Source organism: Cebus imitator, unplaced genomic scaffold, assembly GCF_001604975.1.
Source record: "Cebus imitator isolate Cc_AM_T3 unplaced genomic scaffold, Cebus_imitator-1.0 Scaffold180, whole genome shotgun sequence".
NCBI classification, from domain to species: Eukaryota; Metazoa; Chordata; class Mammalia; order Primates; family Cebidae; genus Cebus; species Cebus imitator.
In genome coordinates this window covers 2,857,812-2,880,455 of record NW_016107495.1, presented here as the reverse complement: position 1 = coordinate 2,880,455, position 22,644 = coordinate 2,857,812, and the positions used below count along the sequence as shown (strand labels likewise).

Sequence of the window (22,644 nt, the reverse complement as noted above, 5' to 3'; positions counted from 1 at the left end):
AAAAAAAAAAAAAAAAAAAAGTAACACATGACTATATTTCATTTAGAAATACTCTAAAAACATAAGAACATAGAAAGGTTACAAGTCAATGTACATAAAAAGATATATTAGGCAAATACTTAAGCAAAAGAAAGCTGGTATAAAGTTATAAAAATTATGATGAAAGCAGCACCATTTACATTAAGGCCAAATAATTAAATACATAGGTATAAATCTAACAAATATGCACAGTCTATATAAGGAAAACTATAAAACTGATGGAAGAAATCAAAGAAGATATAAATAAATGGATAGTCCATGTTCATGGGTAAAAAGACTAAATATTAAGATGTCAGTTCTTTCCAACTTGATCTATATAGTCAATGCAATCCCAATTAAAATCCCAGCAAGTTATTTTGTGGATATTAACAAACTGATGATAAAGTTTATATGCACAGGCAAAAGGCCCAGAATAACCAACACAAATATTGAAAAAGCAGATCAAAACCAGAGGACTGACACCACTCAACCTGAAGAATTACTATAAAGCTATAGTAATCTTTATAGTAATTCTTCAGGTTGAGTAGTGATTAAAGATTTAAACATGAGGCCTAACACCATAAAAACTCTAGAAGAAAACCTAGGCAATGCTTTTGAGGACATAGGCATGGGCAAGGACTTCATGACTAAAACACCAAATGCAATGGCAACAAAAGCCAGAGTAGACAAATGGGATCTAATTAAACTTAAGAGCTTCTGCACAGCAAAAGAAACTATCAATAGGGTGAACCAGCAACCAACAGAATGGGAAAAAAATTTTTTTGCAATCTATCCATCTGACAAAGGGCTAATACACAGAATCCTCAAAGAACTTAAACAAATTTACAAGAAAAAAAAAACCCATTCAAAAAGTAAGCAAAGGATATGAACAGATACTTTTCAAAAGAAGACAATTTGCGGCCAACAAACATACGACTAAAAGCTCATCATCACTGGTCATTAGAGACATGCAAATCAAAACCACATTGAGATACCACCTCACGACAGTTAGAACAGTGATAATTTAAAAAAATCTACAGACAACAGATGCTGGAGAGAGTGTGGAGAAATAGGAACACTTTTACACACTTGGAGGTAGTGTAAATTAATTCAACCATTGTGGAAGACAGTGTGGTGATTCCTCAAGGATCTAGAAATAGAAATACCATTTGACTCAGCAATCCCTTTACTGGGCATATATCCAAAGGATTATAAATCATTCTATTATAAAGACACGTGTGCACGTACATTTATTGCAGCACTGTTCACAATAGCAAAGACTTGGAACCAACCCAAATGCCCATCAATGTGGACTGGATAAAGAAAATGTGGCATATATACACCATGCAATAACTATGCAGCCACAAAAAAGAATGAGTTCATGTCCTTTGCAGAGACATGGATGAAACTGAAAAGCATCATTCTCAGCAAACTGACACAAGAACAGAAAACCAAACACCACGTTCTCACTCATAAGTGGTTATTGAAAAATGAGAACTGGACACAGGGACATAGGACACATAGAGGTGAACATCACGCAACACTGCCTGGGGTGTGGGGGGCTAGGGGAGAAATAGCAGGGGGTGGGGCGACTGGGGAGGGATAGCATTAGGAGAAATACCTAATGTAGATGATGGGGTAATGGATGCAGCAAAACACCACGATGGCACATGTATACCTATGTAACAAACCAGTACAATCTGCACATGTTCCCTAGAACCTAAAGTATGATAAATAAATTTTTAAAAATACAGTAATCAAGACAGTGTGGTACTGGCAAAAGATTAGACAAACAGATGAATGAAAAAGAACAGAGAGCCCAGAAACAGGCCCACATAAATTAGTCAACTGATCATTTTCAACACATAATACTCAAACAACTGGACATTCACATGTGAAAAACAAAATCTAGATACAGACCTCACATTTTACCCCAAAATTAACTCTAAATGGATCATAAATCTAAGTATAAAACACAAGACTATAAAACTCCTAGAAGATAACACTGGACAAAAAAGGGGTAATCTTGGGTCTGGTGATGACTTTTTAGATAAAACACCAAAGCACAATCTGTGAAATAAAAAATTGATAACTCAGACTTCATTAAAATTAAAAACCTCTGCTCTGTGAAATACACTGTTAAGAGAATGAAAAGATAAGCCACAGATAGAGGGAAAATATTCACAAAACACATGTCTGATACAGGTTTGGTATTCAAAATATACAAAGAACTCAACAACAAGAAAACAGCAAACAGAATTTTAAAATGAGCGAAAGATGTGAACAGGCATCTCATCAAAGAAGATATAGCACGCTGCTGTTTGGACACTGTTGAGAATATGCAGAGTACAGCCATCATGAAAAAATAGTGTGGCGGTTCCTCAAAAAACTAAAAATAAAACTATCATATAATCCAGCAATTCCACTGTTGATATATATACAGATATAGATATATAGACATATATCTCCAAAAGAAAAGAAATCGGTATATAGAAGAGATAGCTGCACTCTCATGTTTATTGCAGCACAATTCACAACAGCCAAGATATGGAATCAACCTAAGTGTCCACCAATGGATGAATGGATAAAGAAAATATGGTATAGATACACAGTGGAATATTATTCCACCATAAAAAGAATGAAATCCTGTCATTTGCAGCAACACCAATGGAACTGGAGGGTAAGTGAAATAAGCTAGGCACAGAAAGACAAATTATCATATGTTCTTACTCACGTGTGGGAGCTAACAAAAGGGGAATCTTGTGACAGTAAAGAGTAGAATGATTAACACCAAAGGCTGGGAAGGGTGTGTGAGTGGGTGGGAAGCAGGATGAAGACAGATTGGCTAATGAGCACAAACATGCAGTTAAATAGAAGGAATAAGTTATAGTATTCAATAGTATGGGGGAAAATCATAGTTAATAACTTACTGTATATTTCAAAACAGCTAGGAGAGGAGAATTATAACATTCCCAACACAAAAATCAATGTCTTAGGTGATGGATATCCCAATTACCCTGACTTGATGATTACACATTGTATATGTGCATCAAATTATCACATGTATCCCAAAAATATGTACAACTATGATATAAGGTAAAAAATACAAAGAAAAAGAGACGACAAATAAGCATATGACAAGATAGTCAGCATCTGTTACAGGCTGAATTGTGTCCCCCCAAAACTCATACGCTGAAGTCCTAACCTCTCAGCATTCCAGAATGTTACTATATTTGGAGATAACTACAGTAAAATGAGGTCATATGTAATTGGAGGTAATTAAGTTAAATGGGGTCATATGGGTGGCCTCTAATCCAACATGACTAGTGTCTTTATGAGGAGAGTGGGACAGACACATACACACAGTGAAAAAGACCACATGAAGACACCAGAGGTAGAAGGTCATCTACAAGACATAGAGAAAGGCCTTCAAATAAACCAAACCTGCCAACACCTTGATCTCAGATGTCTAGAGCCTCTTGAGTTGTGAGAAAATGAATGTCTGTGTTTCAACCACCCAGTCTGTGGTACTTTGTCACAGCATCCCTAGCAATTAATACAACATCAAACATCTTTAGAAAATACCAGATTGAAACACTAGGGAGGCCCGGCACGGTGGCTCACACCTGTAATCCCAGCACTTTGGGAGGCCGAGGTGGGTGGATCATGAGGTCAGGAGTTCAAGACCAGCCTGGCCAATATGGCGAAATCCCAAAATTACTAAAAAAAATACAAACATTAGCAGGGTGTGGTGGCATGTGCCTGTAATCCCAGCTACTTGGGAGGCTAAGGCAGGAGAATCGCTTGAACCTGGGAGGTGGAGGTTGCAGTGAGCCAAGATTGCGACACTACACTCCAGCCTGGGTGACAGAGTGAGACTTTGTCTCAAAAAAAGGAAAAAAGAAAAGAAACACTAGGGAATTTCAAATTAAAACAACGTACTATTAGAGTGGGCCATAAAATTAATCTCAATAATTATTTAAGGATTGATACACAAATCATTCTTTCATATATGGTTATCCATGCAAAAAAAAGAAAAAAGAAATTAGATCCTTCCCATACACAAAATGAATTCTTGGAAAACTGACAAATGGGAAACATAAAAATATAAATCTTTTAGAAAACAATATGAGAAAATATCTTCATAATTTCTATTTTAAGAAAAGATTTTGTAAAACAAAAAATCCAAACCATAACATGTTTTGCTATTTTGACTACAAAAAAATTAAGGAGTTTTGCTCATCCAAAGACAACAAAAATAATAAATAAAAAGATTAAAAGACAAGTAACAACCTGCGCAAGACATTTGCAACACATGAAGTTAACAAAATGTTTGTACCCAAAATATATAAAGCAGCCTACAAATTAATAAGATAAAGACAAACCATCTCCTGAAAATGGGCAAGAAACTTGAACAGATGCTTCACAATAGAGGAAATGCATACAGCCCATAAGCATGAAAATACGTTCATCCTCATTTGTAATCTAGAAAATGCAAATTAAACGGTAATGGAATGCCATTTAAGCCCTTCAGATAGGCAAAGACTTCTAAATCAAACAAGGGAAGTACTAGTGAGGCAAGGAGAAGCAGAGGCTCTCCTCTTATCCACCACAGATAGAGTATGCAGTACAGACAGGCATTACCTAGGAAGGTGGAGGACACAGGTATCCTACACCTGGCAATCCTAGAGAAACTTCCTCAAGTGTGCACAAGAGCACAGTTTGTAATAGAAAAGACAGGATATAACCCAAATAACCATCAATTATGGAATGAATATTTCAATGGAATGCTAAATAACGAAATAATAAACAACCAAAACTAAACACATATTATTGATATATCTACATATGGGTGATAAAGAGAATCAAGGGAATAATTAATGTACAATTCAAGACGCCTCTTAAGGAGTATATGGAGAGGATGGAGTATACAAAGAGGGAGGCAGACGAGATCGGATGGGGTACTCAGGGGTTTCTACAGGTCAGCTCATCCTCTTCTTCAGCCAGGGGATAGGTAACAGATGTTTGCTCTGTGATTACACAAACTATATAAATACATTTTATAGACCCTTTTGTATACATATACATCTCACAATAGAAATTTTTCAAGAAATGAAAGCAAAGAAATAATTATTAGGAACACAAAACTGTGTAATCTTACCAGGATAAGAATGTTTCTGTTTATTTGAAATTTCTGAAAGGGTATCCAGGGAATCTGTCACTCTGTGAATAAAGCAAAATACACGTCATTAGAAGTAGCTGGTCTTCAGATTTAAGAATGGTCATCAACTAAGTTTTTCACACCAAATGTAGTCATTCATTAGACAAAGATTTATTGAATATCCATTATAAGCCAGGAGCTTCAATCTGGCATGAAAGAAAAACAATAATTAAAATAGAAGAGATTCTCACTATCTAATTAGTATAGAAAAAAATTAAAGTGAATTCACTAAAATATGAACTTGATTTCTTTGAAACGTCATCTTCAAAGGTGAAACTAAAAACTATGAAAATAAGTTTATTTTATATTAAACTTAACAAATGTTAGATTAATATTGTGAAAAAGGCAGGAATTCTTAAATTGAAAGGAAAAGGCATTGGCTGAGTTTGTGTGAGTGATTTTTCTGGTAAAACTATATGGCTAATACAGCTCAACATCTTTTACTTTATATTTGACTCTAAGCCACGACCATAAAAGGTCACTTTCCCGATGGAGTTTCCTTCATTTTTTGATATTCAAATCATTCTTTATTTTTGAAAAGTCAATCCTGACAGCCTCATTTTCTTTCAACTGTTAATGACCTAAATCTGGAAAGCCTACATCTGTCAATCGTTTCCTCCAGCATATCTTATTGCCATCAAGAAATCCTGCAACTCTTGCAATATTTGCCATGTCACCTAACAATTCATATGCATCATTTTTACATGATATACAACATACCGCAGTGAGAGACTGATGGACACAAAGGTGATTTTATCAAGAGGACGGATATTTGAATGAAGCAGTAACAGTTGAGAGAAAGTGAATTCTGAAAGTAATCAGTTCATTAATAGTGTCTAATAATAGCAAGAACTAAGAAAGTGAATATTATGCTAATGAAGATCATTTGAGCAAAGTGTGTGTGTGTGAGAGAGATTAGATTTAACCTAGTCAATTTTCTTAGAGTTTCTCTAAAGAAATTTTGACTGATTAATATATTAACAGAAGAAAAGGTGTACACTAAGTGAATGCTGGGCAATAGTAGGTGGGTGTAGAAAGCCATCCAAGCAGAAAGAAATAACATGTGCAAAGATTCTGGGGTAGGAAGCACATTTTACAAACAGAAAGGGGTTTGGGGGTAAAGGTCAGCTATAGTCCTGGGGAGGACGAAGATGCAAGATGTGACTGTGACTGGCCACTACCTTATTAGGACTGTCCTCAAACAGTCCCTAGTTTAAAATTCTTCCATCTTGAAGAGCAGTGGTATCTTTCAAGAGCTCCAAAGCTGGTTCAGATGAGAAACTCCTCAAAATCAGGGACCATGTCTGTTTTATTTGCTTATAGAATGCCTAGCGCAGCACAAGTGCTAAAAGACACTTAATAGTATTTGATGATGATGAATGAGACAATCAGAAGATGACAGGAAGACAGCTGGATTGAGATAGCAGTTCATTTAGAAACAGGCCTATTTTTTTTAAGAGGGGGCTGCTTTTAAATACACCACCTTAAAGAAAGCCAAATAGAAGGCAATCAAAAAAAAAAANAGAAGGCAATCAAAAAAAAAAACCAAACAACGTAAAAAAAAGTGTGCTCCAGAAACAAAGCAAGAAAGAAAAGATGAAACCATGAAAAAGCGGCTTTACGACATAGAGGCGGTGGAAAAAGCTGTTAGAGCATAAAATGCACTGAACTAGGAATCGGATGGGATCAATATTTAATGTGCCTAAAATATGCCAAATTATGTACTCTGGGTAATCAAACATGAAAAAGCAGAATCCCAGTCCTCATGACTAGGAGACAAACACAACTTCTAAGAGACTGCTGCAATGTGTTGATGAAAATATGCCCAAAGTAACATGAGAACACAGAAGGCTGGCTGGTGACTCAGCATCAATTTTACTCCCAAACCAATCATTTACAAGATGTACATCCCGAAGAAGGTCCCTGAAGCTCTTCTAATCACTATAGTGCTACGGTTAAGGACACACATGCTGAAACTAGACAACCTGGGTTCAGATCCCCACTTTGGAGCACAGCACACGTCACCCCTTGTGCCTTACTTTCCTCATCTATGGAACATGGTGCCTGCACCACAGAGCTACAGGAGAGCGGTAAACAGGCTAATACATGAAGAGTCCTGCAAACAGATCCCAGCACATATAAACGGTATTCGTAGTTACTACCTCCTTTTCTTCATTTATAAAATAAAAATAATAATAATAAAAAAGAACAAACCATCTAAAAGCAAGGGCTTACAAAAAGACAATTACAAAATAACACATATGGGCTGAGTCCGGCCCCACGGCTAATTAGCGTGTGACTTTAGCTAAATCACTTAGCTCTTTGAAACCTGTTTCTTCATCTGCAAAATGGGAATAATCCTAATAACTTACAGCTCACGAGATCTGGGGGGATTTATGAGGTATACATCTAAAACACACTGTGCGGAGCCTACCCACTTACTAAATGCTCAATACATGTTTGTAAAAGTTATTATTTTCCAGCTTACCTAATCAATATTTATTAGGATAAATGAAACAACATTTAAGTGAAGATACTTTATGAACTACAAAGCATTGTATGTTAAATTCTATATTACCATAAATAAGAATAAAATTATATCAAGTATATCATAGAAGGAAATTAATACAAAAAATATGAAATGATTCCCTAAGAAAAACAAACTGAGGGAGAAATAGATGTAAAATCTTCAATTCCCCGAGAGATAGTCTCAACAGTCTAGCTGTAAGGGAAAGCCAGGCAAGACTCCCAGATTGCGATCGTAGTTCTAGTCTCATGAATGTAATTACGCCATGTATGTTATCTCTCATTTAAAGATTAGTATCCCATTTCCTATCCACTGAAAGGCATACCAAGCAACTTCTTCCAGCCCATAAGAGAAGCCATTTCACATAATAATACCTGGAATTTTATGAGGACTTTGTTTCTGCTCAACTTATTTTTTAAAACCAGATGAGGTGGTATGAAAGATACTATCTTAACAAGAAACATCAAGGAGGTATATTATATAAAAATCCTTGAAGCTTCACTTCCCCCAAAGATCTACTGCCTATCTATTTTTGAAAACTAAAGAAATCAGAGGAAAAAGCCATTTTGGTTCCATTAGGTTTGTAGGAGAATGAATGGGGTGCCTGCTGGCAGGAAATTTAATGTAGTTAGGATGTGACTGAAGCAATCAGAGAGCATTTTTACTTTTGTTTGCATGACAGATTAAGCTTGCTGCTCTCACTGTTCTTAGCTGCAAATGCCACTTCTAATAGCCTACACATACTCACAGGGTTTGCAAATGAGGAATAAAGGAGGTTTTTGAAATTGCAAATCCCCAGCAAAGCAAATTTAGCTTTCCATGAGCCTTCTCTCTGAAGAAGGTGGTTGGTTAACCCCTTGAAAGAAGACATGAGCTACATTCAGGGCATGTCTTTAATATAAAATTAATGTCTCCATTAACCACTGCCAACTACAAAAAGTGTCTGTGAATAAACATAAATTTCATTCTCTTACCTTTGCACCCTGGATGGGGGAGCAAATATTCCATATCTTGGAGAACAACTAAAATACTGCACACCTCCAACTGAACCATCATTCTTGCCATGGGGTTTTTCAAGCTCTATACCATACCAATATCCTAGAACATGAATATTGCATTTTAAAAGCATCTGTACTTTATCCAAAACTGTTATGCTGCTATACAGAACCAAAGTCTAGATGGTTTAATGTTTCTGTAAATGACCAAAATGAGGGAAAGTTATTATACTCATTAAGATTTCAAATGATAAAATTATAAAATTTGAAAATTTGAAAACTAAACAGGAAAAACATTTTACAAGTATCATTGCAGAGCAGTACATTAAAGGAGGGAAATAAAATGCACAAACACAAATTTGGCAAGAATTAGCTATTGCGCAAACAGTGTATGACCAAAATAGATCTAAAAGCTACAATGAAAAACTGTTCTCGACTCGGTCATATAGTGTGTTTCAGTGAAAGAAGTGAAACATACTATTGAGATTTTAAAATCATAAAATGAACATGCAATCTTTTCATTTTATGATTTTTACCTAATCATTAGGTTCTAATCTTTACCTAACATTAGAACACCACACACAGTTCTCAAATAATTAAAGAAGGACAAAAATAATATATAAAATACCACTAGACATCATGGTGAGTGCTTTTTCTTTTCTTTTTTCCACCCAAGATAAAAAGAAAAATCTTTTTTTTTTTTTTTACCTAAATTAAAAGGTTTAGGTTGGCTAATAGGGAGAATTATTTTTAAGACTTTTTGTACTTAAAAGGGCCTACTCTGAAGGAAATAACAGGATTTCCTTTTCTAGATAGCCTAAAATTAAAGTAGCAAGGTTGCTTTAACTGTGGTTTTACCCAGAATAAGGTAAATGGACACGTACTCCTAAAATAAGGATTTTCAAATTGAGGGTGCCTCAAGACCAATTAAAAGTACCTCATAGTCCATTTCTTTGTGATTTAAGGGAGGCTATAGTAGTAATTGTATTTGGTCTCTTAGTATCAAGTAAAAATAGATATCAAGAAACTTATTGCAAATTACAAAATCCAAACATAGTGTTTCTTTCAGAGTACTAGTTCAAAGAATTATATGCCTTCTAAAAAACCAACTCACAATTTCGTAATTTTTTTCCTCTATGTTTAAAAAGACGATACTTGAATCCATTTCCTATGTCATACAAGTAATGTCTACAAAACTATTGTTAAGCCATACTAATGCTCTGAAAAGAGGTCAGCACGTTTCCCAATGTCCTAAACCAGGTTAGTCTGGTCGCCACGGTTATTTCTCAGTGTTACAATTTTCCAAGTTTTACTTGCTTCTGCCTTTTATGCTTTCCTACATAATTTTTGCATTTTCCAATTTTAATTTAGCATATAATTGCTAATGTTAACATATAATTCTTGGAAGCATGTAACATAACAGCAGAAATACATATGGCAAGTGTTAACAATAAAGACTACACATTGGCAGTGTCGTGGTATGGATAGCTTCCCAATTAAATGTTAATTTTCTTTCCAAGGTGGCACATAAAAAATGCTGACAAGACTAAATACGACCTCTCTCAATTCTAGATCTCATAACCCCCAAACACTTCAGATATTACCACTGTTCTGCAGCAATGATTGATTTTTTGATGCTACTATTTCCTTACAGAACAGAACGTTTTTAACAAAAATGTTTCCAACTTTATTATATTTGCTTATTACTTCCCAAATTTCTAAATGCTTTCATTAGGAATTTAAAAATTAAAATCAACCTAAATGAAGAATTATATATCTCCAAAGATATATATGTATCTCCAAAGATATATATTATATATAGATAGATAGATACATACATACATTTGTGGAACCAAAGATAGATATATAGATATATGTCTCCAAAGAATCAAACCATTCTATCTTGGTTTAACATAATCAGAGAAAGGGAACTCAAAAGACACATGGTAATCATAAAAAATAACCTACCTGTGGGATTCTTAAGTTTTTATTTGATACCTATATTAAGTATATCTTAACTAATCTCAGTTACTACATGGAGACCTAAGAAAGTCATGAATTATGAAACCCCTAACTCAAATCAAGCAGTTGGCTTGCAATTAATTAAAAGTGGTATTAGCGGAACAAGAATGTATTGGGAGACAGTCGCCTAGGGTCCTGTCATGTTTCCACATGTCTTATGGGTAGGGGCGGTGACTACCTTTGTTCTAGATTATCTTTTCATAAATGTCTGTATAGGAGACAGCCTTGGAGGATAGAGATAGCATCTCCCACCAGAGCAAATGGCAGGCATGTGTACAATTAGTTCAGTTTAAAGATTCAGATTCCCTAAGCTCTGGGCTTCTTTCCTGGAACAAACCACTGACCGTGCAGGTGACACCTGGTGCTCACGCTCGTGTGCTCTCTCTTGCGCGTGTTCGCTCGCTCTCACCCTGCGGGCACTAGCACTAAGGCAATAGTTCAAGAAAATGCTGAGACTCTGGCTACTGCAATTACTGTGAGTACTAGAGGGCTTTGTCTCAAGCCTGTGATGACTCACTGGAGACAAGGCACTCTGGGACTCACAACATCTTCCACCAACATCTAGGAAACTGTGGCAGGTGAATTTGTTAGCTTGCCAATAGGGTAAAATCTCAGATCCTTCCCTCATAGTTCTTGGCCAAATGTTGCAAACTTTTTTTTTTTTTAATCAATGTTCTAGGTAACCTTTTCCTAAAATGCTGCAATGCCACCATGTGTTAAAATAGCATATTGCTATTTAAAACATACAAACTTGGTTTTGATCAACCAACTTTTATTTAAAATTATAATCACTGACAATACTAAAGAAAGTAACCTTTACTTTTGGAAACACAATGTTACGTATAGATGGGAATGAATATATAAATACACAAACATGTATTTTTTAGGGCCCGGGAGATGCAAAAGCTTTTTCTTATTCCTTTGGGCCCTTTTGTGTGCTTTCCTCTCCAAGCCACTCTGATAAAAAGGTAGTTAACTCATTATTTATTACTTATGTTAAAGGCTATCCTTAGCAAAAATCTAATCCTAAAATGTTTGCCTGTCACTTAGCACACCCAGCAATCAGTAGGAGTAAAAGTGAAGAATGATCACTAATTTTTAACTCTGACCATTTAAAATACAATAGGCAAGAAAAAAATGTATGGGTGACCATCCACCTGCATAAACCGTCTGAGTTTTCATCATCGTTTGACATTTTCAGGGCTACGGTGCCAGCCACAAAAACTGTTCATCAGGATTTCTCTACAATTAAATTCTATTTACATGTAACATTTTAAACCTTTTGTATTCCGAAGATCAAGTTAAGCTAACATGCAGATGAGTTACCTGGAGCAAAGTTTGTTGTCCCAAAGAACCTAATGGTGCCCAGTCTCTGTCCTACCACTAGCACTCTCTCCCCGAGGCGGAGGTCCCCCTCACAACGGCTATTATTTGCTGTAGATGTTGCTGAGGAATTCAAACCTGTTTAAGTAGGGGAGGGGCGGGGTGGGGGAGGGCAGGAAAAGAGGAGAAAAAAAAAAGGGGAAAGACTCAAAAAGCACATTAGCCAGAAAAATCACACCAGGTATTCTAACTAGTCTAGTTAGTTGGCGATTTTGAAATCTGATGCTTTTCATCACGTAAGTCATCTACAGTCGTGTTTCTCACATGAGAGGTCAAGTTACTTGAAAGGAAATGTGAAGGGTTTCCTGGGAAAATTATTGCCATGGAAAATTCACAAAACCTGATCCCTGGTAAAGCACCAACTCTGCCCAGATTGCCTGCAGCATCTCTACTAGAAGAGGAGTCACAGTAAACTGTTTCTGCAAAGAGCCTGACAGTAAATATGTTAGGATTTGCTAGCCATACCGTCTTTGTCACAACTATTGAACTCTGCCGTTGCAGCATGAAAGCAGATATAAAGCAGATATACACAATACATTTTTTTAACGTGCATGGCTGCATTCCAAAGAACTTTATTTACAAAAACAAATGCTAGGTCAGATGCGTCCCATGGGCCATAGTTTGCTAATTTCTATTCTACTAAACACTAGAATTGTAAATAGTTCACTCAGACTCAGTATAAATTACATAAAAAGTAATGTGATTTTACTTTTTTTTTTTTTTTTTTAATTTAAAGAAACAGGGTCTTTTACTGTGTTGACCAAGCTAGTCTCAAATTCCTGGGCTCAAGTCATCCTCCCACCTCAGCTTCCCACAGTGCTAGAAAAACAGGCACAAGCCACTGTGACCAGCCAAAAGCAATGTGATTTGCAGGTTAAATTACTATATGGCTCTAATTATCCTAAACTGATTTTGTTATTAAGAACAACTTAATTCATTCAATTTGATTCCCTCAAAATTAAACTTTGAAATGTCCACTATTAAACATAGAAGTCCTAGAGAAATATGATCTAGAAAGCTGTTCAAATATAACAGCTGAAAGAGAAGAGGTGGGTGCTTGAGCCTGGTCCTGTCAGTACATAAACAGAGATTTGAAGAGCTGCCATCTGAGAGGAACTAGACAACTCTGGAGGAGGGCATGGGATGGAGAATAAGTCATACTGTGAAAAAAGAAGAAACCAAAAACAAAGCAACTAACCAAGGAACATAAGCCCATGGAGAAGGTCTGGATTACACCAAAAAGTCCTAGACCCTCACTGTAACAAATATTCTACAGCACTTCATAGCTACAAAGTGCTTTTCATAAAAATTATACTGAAAAAAAAGATACAAACTCAGGAATTAACTAAGACACACTGTTAACAGCCAGTAAGTGGTACACCTAGATTAAAACCAAGACTCTGTGGCAAGAAATCCTCAGTCCTGTCCCCTTGTTGCCTGTAGACAATGAACCAAAGATGGCAAGTTCAACATTGGGACACAGGCTGGGCATGGGCTCATGCCTGTAAATCACAGCACTTGGGCCCAGGAGTTGGAGGCTGTAGTAGCTATGATTACAACACTGCACTCCAGCCTGGGTGACAGAGCAAGACCTTATCTCTCATATATATATATATTTCATATATCTATATAAATCTCATATATAAATCTCATATATATCTATATAAATCTCATATATATATATATATAATCTCATAAACTGCTTTCCTACTATTATTTTAAAGTCCCATCAAAAATTAAATTTTGAGAAACAGAGGTTAAAAGTTATATTACCATATATATATTATATATATATAATCAATGGGATATGAGGCTGAGGTCCCTACCTTTCCCACTCCCCAAATCCTTTATTTCCACTCTAACCTAACCTTTCATTATTGTTAATTCTCCGCAGTCTACATCTCCCTCAAATGCAAATCTATAGGAAGAAGTAGAATATCTACTCACTCAAGAAAAATGTTTTAGGTAAATGTCTCTGGGGTTCCCAACACGGACTTTCCTGTATCTCCCGTTCTCTGCCCCATTTCCCTCTGTGAAAGGTCCTCTTTCTCACTCTGATAACTCTTCATCTTCACTATTGTTTCAGTCTACATTACCCGTAAATTCTTTTTTTTAAGAAAGGAAAATATGTAGGCATGCTAGACTACTTTAAAATATTTTTTAAAGTAATTCCATACCCATATATAAATTGTAAAATCACATAAATGTCCAAAGTGCAAATGCCAAATTCAGGGGGCCTTAAGATGTAAATGAAATGAGGACAAACAGGATGGCTGCGTCATCATGGGACCTTCTCACGTCTGCTCCTCACAACATAAAGAAGAACTGGTTGGGGTACGGAGAGAGGAAGTCATTCAGAGAATAAATATCCCAAGTAAACAATTCCAGGCAAAACTTCCAGGTTCTCTGCTTTTAGGGTCCCAATTTTTAGTTTTATTATGTCAATATTATTGTCGAGGGTTTTGGAGGTTTTTTTTCCCACATTCAATAATTTTAAAAAGAAAAAAAATCTGTCGTGAACATTTTCCATAATAAAATTTTGGTTCTGGCCAGTGCAGTGGCTAACACCTGTAATCCCAGCATTTTGGGAGGCCAAGGTGGGCAGATCACCTGAGGTCAGGAGTTCCAGACTAGCCTGGGCAACATGGTGAAACCCTGTCTCTACTAAAAATACAAACATTAGCTGGGCATCGTGGTGGAGGCCTGGGGGACAAGAGCAAAATTCCATCTTAAAAAAAAAAAAAAAAAAAAGATGTTGGTTCAGTACAAGTACCATTAATACAAGTATTTAAAAAGAATCTGGTAATAAAGAGATTCATTAAGAACAAGTTTTGCCAAGACGGCTTTTGCATTTCTGGATAAGTTCACTATATAGGCAAATAAGTGAACTGCAACAGAAAATCTACGTCAGTTCAAAAAGAAGTCTGATAAAGTGTTTTAGGTATCTTTACAAATAACTGAAGAAATGTGGACTGAGTGAGATTATGCAGGTTCACAGCTAGTTAAAAAGCTGTATCGGAACTGCTGGTATTGTCATCCTGGGAGGGGACACTGACCTTCACCTAGGTTCTAAACAAACATGGTTCTAAAACAATCACTTGAATAAAAACAGAGAAAGCATGTTTTTAAATATGAAGATGACACAAAGGCCTGTGAAGAAGCTAATATGCAAGATGTAAGAAACTAAATTCAGATTAGATGAAACTACGAAGAATGAATTAAATGAAAATAAATGCCAAGTCTTAAATCTGACAGCAAAACCAAGAGACCTTAAGGCTTAAGGCTCAGGGGGAGGCGGGAAGAGTGCAAGTAGTTCAATCTGATTGAAGTAAAGGGTTCCTTCTACACATTTAAAAAGAGCAAATCTACTTACAAACAAACCAAGATAAAAAACACCAAGAAAGCCTGGTTGAAAAAGCCATAGATACCAGCACTGGCTCTGGGTGAAACGGAAGGGCTTTTGCTCATTGTCTTCTTGTTACTGCTGCTTGCATTCTGTTTCTTGGGGTAGCTCTGTCTGTGTTCCAAAGAAGATGTAGAGGAGCAGCTGCTGACAGATCCAAGCAGGGTAACTAAAACAGATAAAGAATGTGTCAAGCTGTGGAAAATAAGACATGGACCAAGAAGCAGCTAGTCGAGGCAAATCTTTCTGAAATTCTCCATTGAACTTCTTCAATTATGGATTATCTAGTGTCAAATTCAATGCCTGATTTCATCCAAATAGCATCTGTAGTTTATATATAAAAGATTTTATAACACAAACAATAGTATTTTGAGGATTCGCACTGTCAGATCACAATCTTACGTAAGAGGTGTCCACATGAACCATGTAAACTACCTAATCTAATGACCATCACTCACCTCTCACCTTAGATGACACAGAAGAGTCCCGTCTTGTTTACACAAAATTAAACATGATATTAAGATGTTTTAAGACAACAAAGGTTTAATATTGTGACGTTCTGAGTTAAACCTGAAGGCAAGCAGGAATACTCATGCTCAATTCATCTAACAATTTGATAGCTAAAAGCAAGTGAAAAATTTGTGTAGAGCCATCTATATTATGGAATTTCCTGTTTTTAAAAATATATCTAGTCCAGTAGTTATCTAACTTAAGTCAGACAAAAGAATCACAGTACAGTATTTTACATACACACAAAAAAAATCACGTATACAGCTTGTTGTGAGCTGCATGATTTCCAAGGTTAAATTTTACTATAATTTTTCCCTTACCAATTTTAAAACTTAGCCTCCATATAAACTGCTTTCCTACTATTACTTTAAAGTCCCATCAAAAGTTAAATTTTGAGAAACAGAGGTTAAAAGTTATATTACCATCTTTCTCTGTCACAGTTTTCAGTTCTTCACCGGGAGGCAATGAAAGTGTTGATTCAGAAGCACTATTTTTTTTTGATGTCATTAATCCTTGGACACAAAAATAAAATACTTTCAGCAAGAATTTTAACATTAAACATAAAATGTATTTTTTTAAGTACATGCATCCCTCATTGAAATCTTACTTCTGAAAACATGTTGGATAATAACTACACAGATGTATGATGACATGTTTTGGTAAAAGCACCAGCTTAGCACACAACAATAGTGGCTACAAAGATAAATTAATAACCCATCAAGATAATCACATTCAAGATGGGTTGTGAGGGACGGGTCACATTTCTTCCTGAGAATACTGGCCATATGGTCAGGAAGAGCTGAGGGCAGGCATTCCGGATGGACAAAAAGACAATCTTAAAAGACACAAAATGGTGAGGAGCTTGGCTGGAACAGAATACTTTTGGAATGTAGGAGAATCAAGATTAGACAGACAGGTCACAGTAATACCTCAGAGGGAGGTGACAGTGCCCAGCTAAGGACTGGAAACTCTTCTGTAAAGAAGGAGCCTCTGCTGGGCTTTGAAAAGGAACACTGACATGAACGGAGTCTAGTTATATAATACTCTCCTGACAGCCTGCGGTTCCGATCTCCATTCAGTTTCCACAGCCTTTGTGGGGCTGTTTGAATTTGTCTCACACGGTGTGCATGCAGCCCAGTAGTCAGTCTGGGACCCAAGCAGTTGTCTACCAAGGAGACCGAAGGCTTTGGGCAGATCCAGGCATACACAACTTGTAAGAAGACCTAGGGGTTCACAGGCAAAATTTTGAGGCCTCTTTCTTGAGCCCCCTCCTCTCCATGATTTCCCTGACACTTCCTGCTCCTGGGCATCCCTTCCTGGTATTTTGAGTAGAATGCCTAGGCTTTAGTTTCCTTGCTCTGTCCTACAATCTTGAGACTAACTCTGCCTGTGGGGCTAAGCAGTGAGAAAACAGAAGAAAAACCAACGGGGATTCCATCTATGTCCTTGGACCAAAGTTTCTCTGGTCAGAGACATGGATTTCCCTTCCTTGGGGTTTCGGGTGCCTGCCCATCCACACTGTGCAGGATAGCCTAGGGACTGGATAGGGGAGAAACAAGGGAAACAAAAGGCAAGCAAGAAAGAAAACAGGTGATTTCCTCCACATTCTATCTAATAGGAGACCCCTTTTCCGCTCCTCATACCAGAAACAGAGGGGGCTTCTCTTGGAGCTGTCTATATTCACTGTACACTTCTGGGTTTCAAGTTAAAAGGATGCCACTTATAATAGCATCAAAACGTATGACGTACCTACCAACAGGCTAAACAAAACATACATAAAATCCCTAAAGAAAAAAAATTACATAACTTTGTTGGCATATTTTCAAAGGGCCTAATATAAATAGAAAGATAGTCTAAACTCAAAAGACTATCGTAAAGATGTCAGTTCTTTCCAAATTGATTTAAGGTTTAACTAAAACATCAGTTAAAACCTGAACAGAATTTTTAAAAAGAAACTTCAGAGTTTATTCTAAAATATATATGGAAGTATGATTTATAAAAGCCCAAAGTAGGCAAGACAATTATCAAGAATGAGATAAGAGGCTTTCCACTACTGGACATCAAGATTTATTTTTTAAAACTATACTTATTATGGAGTGCAGTATTGACACAGAATATTCAAACAGCCCAGTGGAATAGAATATAAAGGCCAGCCAAATTTTGGACAAATTCCTTTCATCCTGATAGAGAGCTTTTTACCTCAATTATTTACAAATTAGCAAGTATTTATTGAGCACCTATTTTGTGCATTGCCACAGTGAAAACAACACTACAATATACTGTCACGGTTCTGTTAAAGTTTAAACTTTTGCTGAGAGAATAGGACCTCTGCACAAATAAAGCAGTCAGAGGACAAAACCCAGGATAACAAATAACGGTTGAGTGGTATGGATAAAAGCACACACAACGTTAGGGAATGAGGAGATTAAAGTGAACTGGAGTTACCAAGAAAGTGTTCATGGGGAAACAGGATCTGAATAAGGAAGTTGAAAATATGGTGAGGACCTCAAAAGGCAGAAGTCAAATTACTGCACCCAGATAAACAGCATGAGACAAAGTATGAAGGGAGGAGTGAGAAACTGTAGGTTAAAGACAGGGAAGAGATACGAGAAACCATAGTCCAACTACGGAAGTTGTGTGAGGCTCTATCAATAAAGAGAGGGAGCTGTGACTGCTAGTTTCAGGAGTCAGGACTTTATCCCGGTAAAAAAAAAAAAAAAAAAAAAAAAAAAAAAATTTACCAGAAAAAAAAAAAAAAAAAAAAAAAAAGAAGTCACTAGACATCCTTCAGTAGGTCAGGAACCTAAAGCTAGTTGTGTTCCATAAGAAATTCATGAAAGTGTGAAATCTAGCTTTGAGGATAGATTACGTGTGATAAATGTATGGCAACAGTAAGGGGAAAAAAGGAAGGAACAAATGTGAAATACATGTGCTAGGAACTGAAGTCACTAAAATTGAGGTTTCAAAACACATAAAATGCAGGTTTTATTACATTCAGGTTTCATAGTTGGCTAACAAAAAAAAGTGAAGCAATCTAAATATTAGACATTTTACAAATAAAATACTGAAACAGACGGTTAACTTTCTGGTTGGACCTACCAGTATTTACTTTTGACGTTACATGAGCTACGTCAATTTTCTGGGACCTAATGAGAGGCACGGCAGCTTTTGCAGAAGGAGTGTGTGCTATATTCTTCCTTCGATCTTTTGCTTTACTTATCTTTGAAAGAGGTGCAAAAATACCTAATGGAGAATGCAGAATTTTGGTGTCAAACAATTAAAACATTTCAAATAAAGGAACAAGTACAATTAATTAGTAACATAAATCTTTAATATAAACATTTAGTGCTCACCATATGTCCTATGATGAGCCGGAAAAAAATCTAAGACACAGTACTTACCCTCAAAGAGCTTACAATCTAATTTTTAAGACTAATAACACATCAATAATTTAAGAACCACATTTCAGGTGTTAAGTGAAATTCAGGAGAAAGAGAAATGAATAAAGGTATTATTAATAGCTTTCTATTATTTCTAAGCAATTGGCAAATGATAGTGAGCTAAACAGCATAAAAACCTATTCTTCCATACCAACTTGTATCTCTTTTGGAACTTAAATTTATCCCACATTATAGCATTTTACGTCCATGTCTTATCTCTCTTCCAGACGAACACCTTTTAAAGGCAAAATTCAAATGTTACCTAAGTCTGCATTCCTCCACCATACCTAATTACAGCGTGTTACACACAGCAGGGATATAATAAACCTTTCTGACTATAAAATATAATCTTCCTAAAAGGCCTGGCCCTCAGGTCCTGACAATCAGAGACAATACAGTGTGTGCTGGGGAGCGGTGGCAGCAGGGGCAGGGGAGTTGCCCATCTGCAGCAGCTGGGAGTACAAAATTCCATCCAAAAGGTGTTTATCCACACAATAAAGTAACCAGCCTAAGAAGTATGAACCGACATTAGAGATAGTGAATACAGACTCTAAATACCAAGATAATCTGGCTAAGATATTTAAAAAGTGAAAATAAAGCCATAATATGTGTATTACACTCTTTCATTGAGTGTTTACAATCTAGCAAGTATACATTATAACTAAAATGGAACGTATTAAAGACAGCTTGTTTTAAAGCAGGATAGAAATGCTCAAGACTCTACAAAACCTGAGTGCTTTGTTAATAACCAAAAAGTAGCAACTGCACTACTTTTCTGCTAATCTTAAAATTCTCTCCCACCTCAGAGACCATACTACTTTATCCTGATTTTCCTTTTTTTTTAAACTTATTCACAATGTTCTCTCTTCTGTCTCCTACCTATGAGATTTTCCCCAAATTTCTATTCTTTCTCTAAATTATTTTCCTTCCCTAACACACACACACATACACACTCACTCACACTCTCTTCTCTCTCTCAAGCCTGGTGATGACGATGATGATTACACCCAGTGTTGGCAAAGTTTTCATGAAATAAATTATTTTATACTCTTGGAATATATGATCTTTTCAGAAAACAAAAATCTTGACCTAATCCACTTTATAGAATTAATTTTAAAGAAATATTATATTTAATGGTACAGACAAAGGTTACAAGGTTTCATCTGTATAAGAAAAAGATACATTTCAAGTGCTGGCATAATGTCTAGTCTACTGCAATGACCCAATCACACTTCTGAAAATGAATCAGTAGAAAATAATCTAAACAGGAGGAAAAGGTTGTATATCTGAATATGTCATCACTGTAACATTATTCATAAGTAGCAGAAAACATAATCGTCTGCCAATATGAATCTAACTATATAAACCACATATCATTATAATATTATAAGACAATAAAGATTATGTAGTAATATAGAAAAATATGAAAAACAAATCAGGCCAGGCGCTGTGGCTCACACCTGTAATACCAGCACTTTGGGAGGCTGAGGCAGGTAGATCACCTGAGATCAGGAGTTCAAGACCAGCCCGCCAACATGGCAAAACTCCATCTCTACTAAAAATAAAAAATTAGCCAGGCGCAATGGTGCGTGCCTGTAATCCCACTAGGGAGGCTGAGGCAGGAGAATCGCTTAAACCTGGGAGGCCAATATGATGCCACTGCACACCAGCCTAGGTGACAGATCAAGACTGTCTCAAAAAAAAAAAAAAAGAAAAAAGTCAGTCAAAAAATTAAGTCATATATTTGATTACATTATAACATTTGCGAAAAACTGTATGAATACTGACAGCAAGCAGGATTTGAGAAAAACTAAAACATTTATAAGAGAAGTCAGGCTATGGAGTATTTTTCTAATTTAATTTGTGTCATTAATGTCATAATAATGTTCAATAAATTATGTTTTTCTTCATCTCAGGGAACACATGGTTTTTTGAACAGCAGCAAGTTGAAGGGCCAAAGCCTAGATGAGGGATCAGTCATGAAAGGCCACTCTTCTGTATTAGTAAACCCTCTTATGAGGATTGAAAGAGAAGGGCAGCCCTCTCTACCTTTCCACTTTCTATTCAACTTCCACTGACCATAAAATGTTTCCCTTCTCAGCAAGCCTCATCATTTGGCGAACTTCCCCCCAAACAAAGTGGGATGGGGTAGAGGGCTAAATTAATTGGAGTGGATCGAGGAGGGAGCCAGAAAACATAGATCTGGGGGCAGCAGTCCTGGGTAAAATTGCTGGGTAAAATTAAACGCTGGGTGGAATTACACAGATCTCGGGACAGCAGTGCTGGGAGGAATTACGTAGATGTGGGGGCAGCAGTGCTGGGTGGAATTACACAGATCTGGGGGCGGCAGTGCTGGGTGGAATTCCGTAGATCTGGCGGCGGCAGTGCAGGGAGGAGTTACATAGATCTCGGGGCGGCAGTGCAGGGAGGAGTTACACAGATCTTGGCGTGGCAGCGCTGGGTGGAATTACATAGGTCTCGGGGTAGCAGTGGAATTATATAGATCTCGGGGTCTATTTAAAAAAGTTTTAATAGACCCAAAAAAATAAAATTCCATCTTAAGAGTGTGATGAAAGGAAACTAGTAATTTGATAAATTCATAATAGCCAGTAGCTCTCATCTCTTCAGTGCTTACAAGGAATGAAGCAGTGTTCTAGGTGCTTTATACGTTTACCAACACATTACCAAACATCATTTTCTACAGTTAAAAAATCTAGTATGTGCCAGAATTAACAGACCAATAGAACAAAACAATCCTGAAACATATCATAGCATTAATAAGAACTTAATCTATAACAAAAGCAGCACCACAAGTCAAAGGTAAAAAGAGGATAGATTTAGAAAGAGAGAAAACAGTTGCTGAGAAATTCTTTGGTTTCTGATTAGCCAGGAGATTCCCCAGCTCCCCTCCGCTCCACCTTAAGTAGCTTAGCAATGACCTGGGGCTCCCAGTATTGTCAAGGGCTACGCCCATTTTCACACAATTTCACAAGACCCCAGCCCCGCATCTTGCCTTCAGGTACATATAAGAGGACAGAAGCAGCATCCTGGGGGTATGCAGCTTTGCGCTAATGAAGCGTGTCTCCCCTGGGGACAGTGAAAGGTTGGGAGTCCCCACTCCATCT

The 22,644-nt window shown here is 36.7% G+C and overlaps 1 protein-coding gene across 4 annotated transcripts in view; it reads right to left on the bottom strand.

The window, feature by feature from the left end:
* Window positions 1–22,644, bottom strand: part of CLIP4 (CAP-Gly domain containing linker protein family member 4) — a 74,038-nt gene that overhangs the window by 16,512 nt on the left and 34,882 nt on the right. For all 4 annotated transcript variants that reach the window (XM_037744646.1, XM_037744645.1, XM_037744647.1 and 1 more), the window contains exons 9-14: window positions 19,179–19,322; window positions 16,502–16,591; window positions 15,595–15,738; window positions 12,110–12,244; window positions 8,741–8,864; window positions 5,180–5,241 (exon numbers count right to left, since the gene is read on the bottom strand). In XM_037744646.1, coding sequence (XP_037600574.1) covers window positions 5,180–5,241; window positions 8,741–8,864; window positions 12,110–12,244; window positions 15,595–15,738; window positions 16,502–16,591; window positions 19,179–19,322 — 699 coding nt within the window. The remainder of the gene's footprint in view (window positions 1–5,179; window positions 5,242–8,740; window positions 8,865–12,109; window positions 12,245–15,594; window positions 15,739–16,501; window positions 16,592–19,178; window positions 19,323–22,644) is intronic.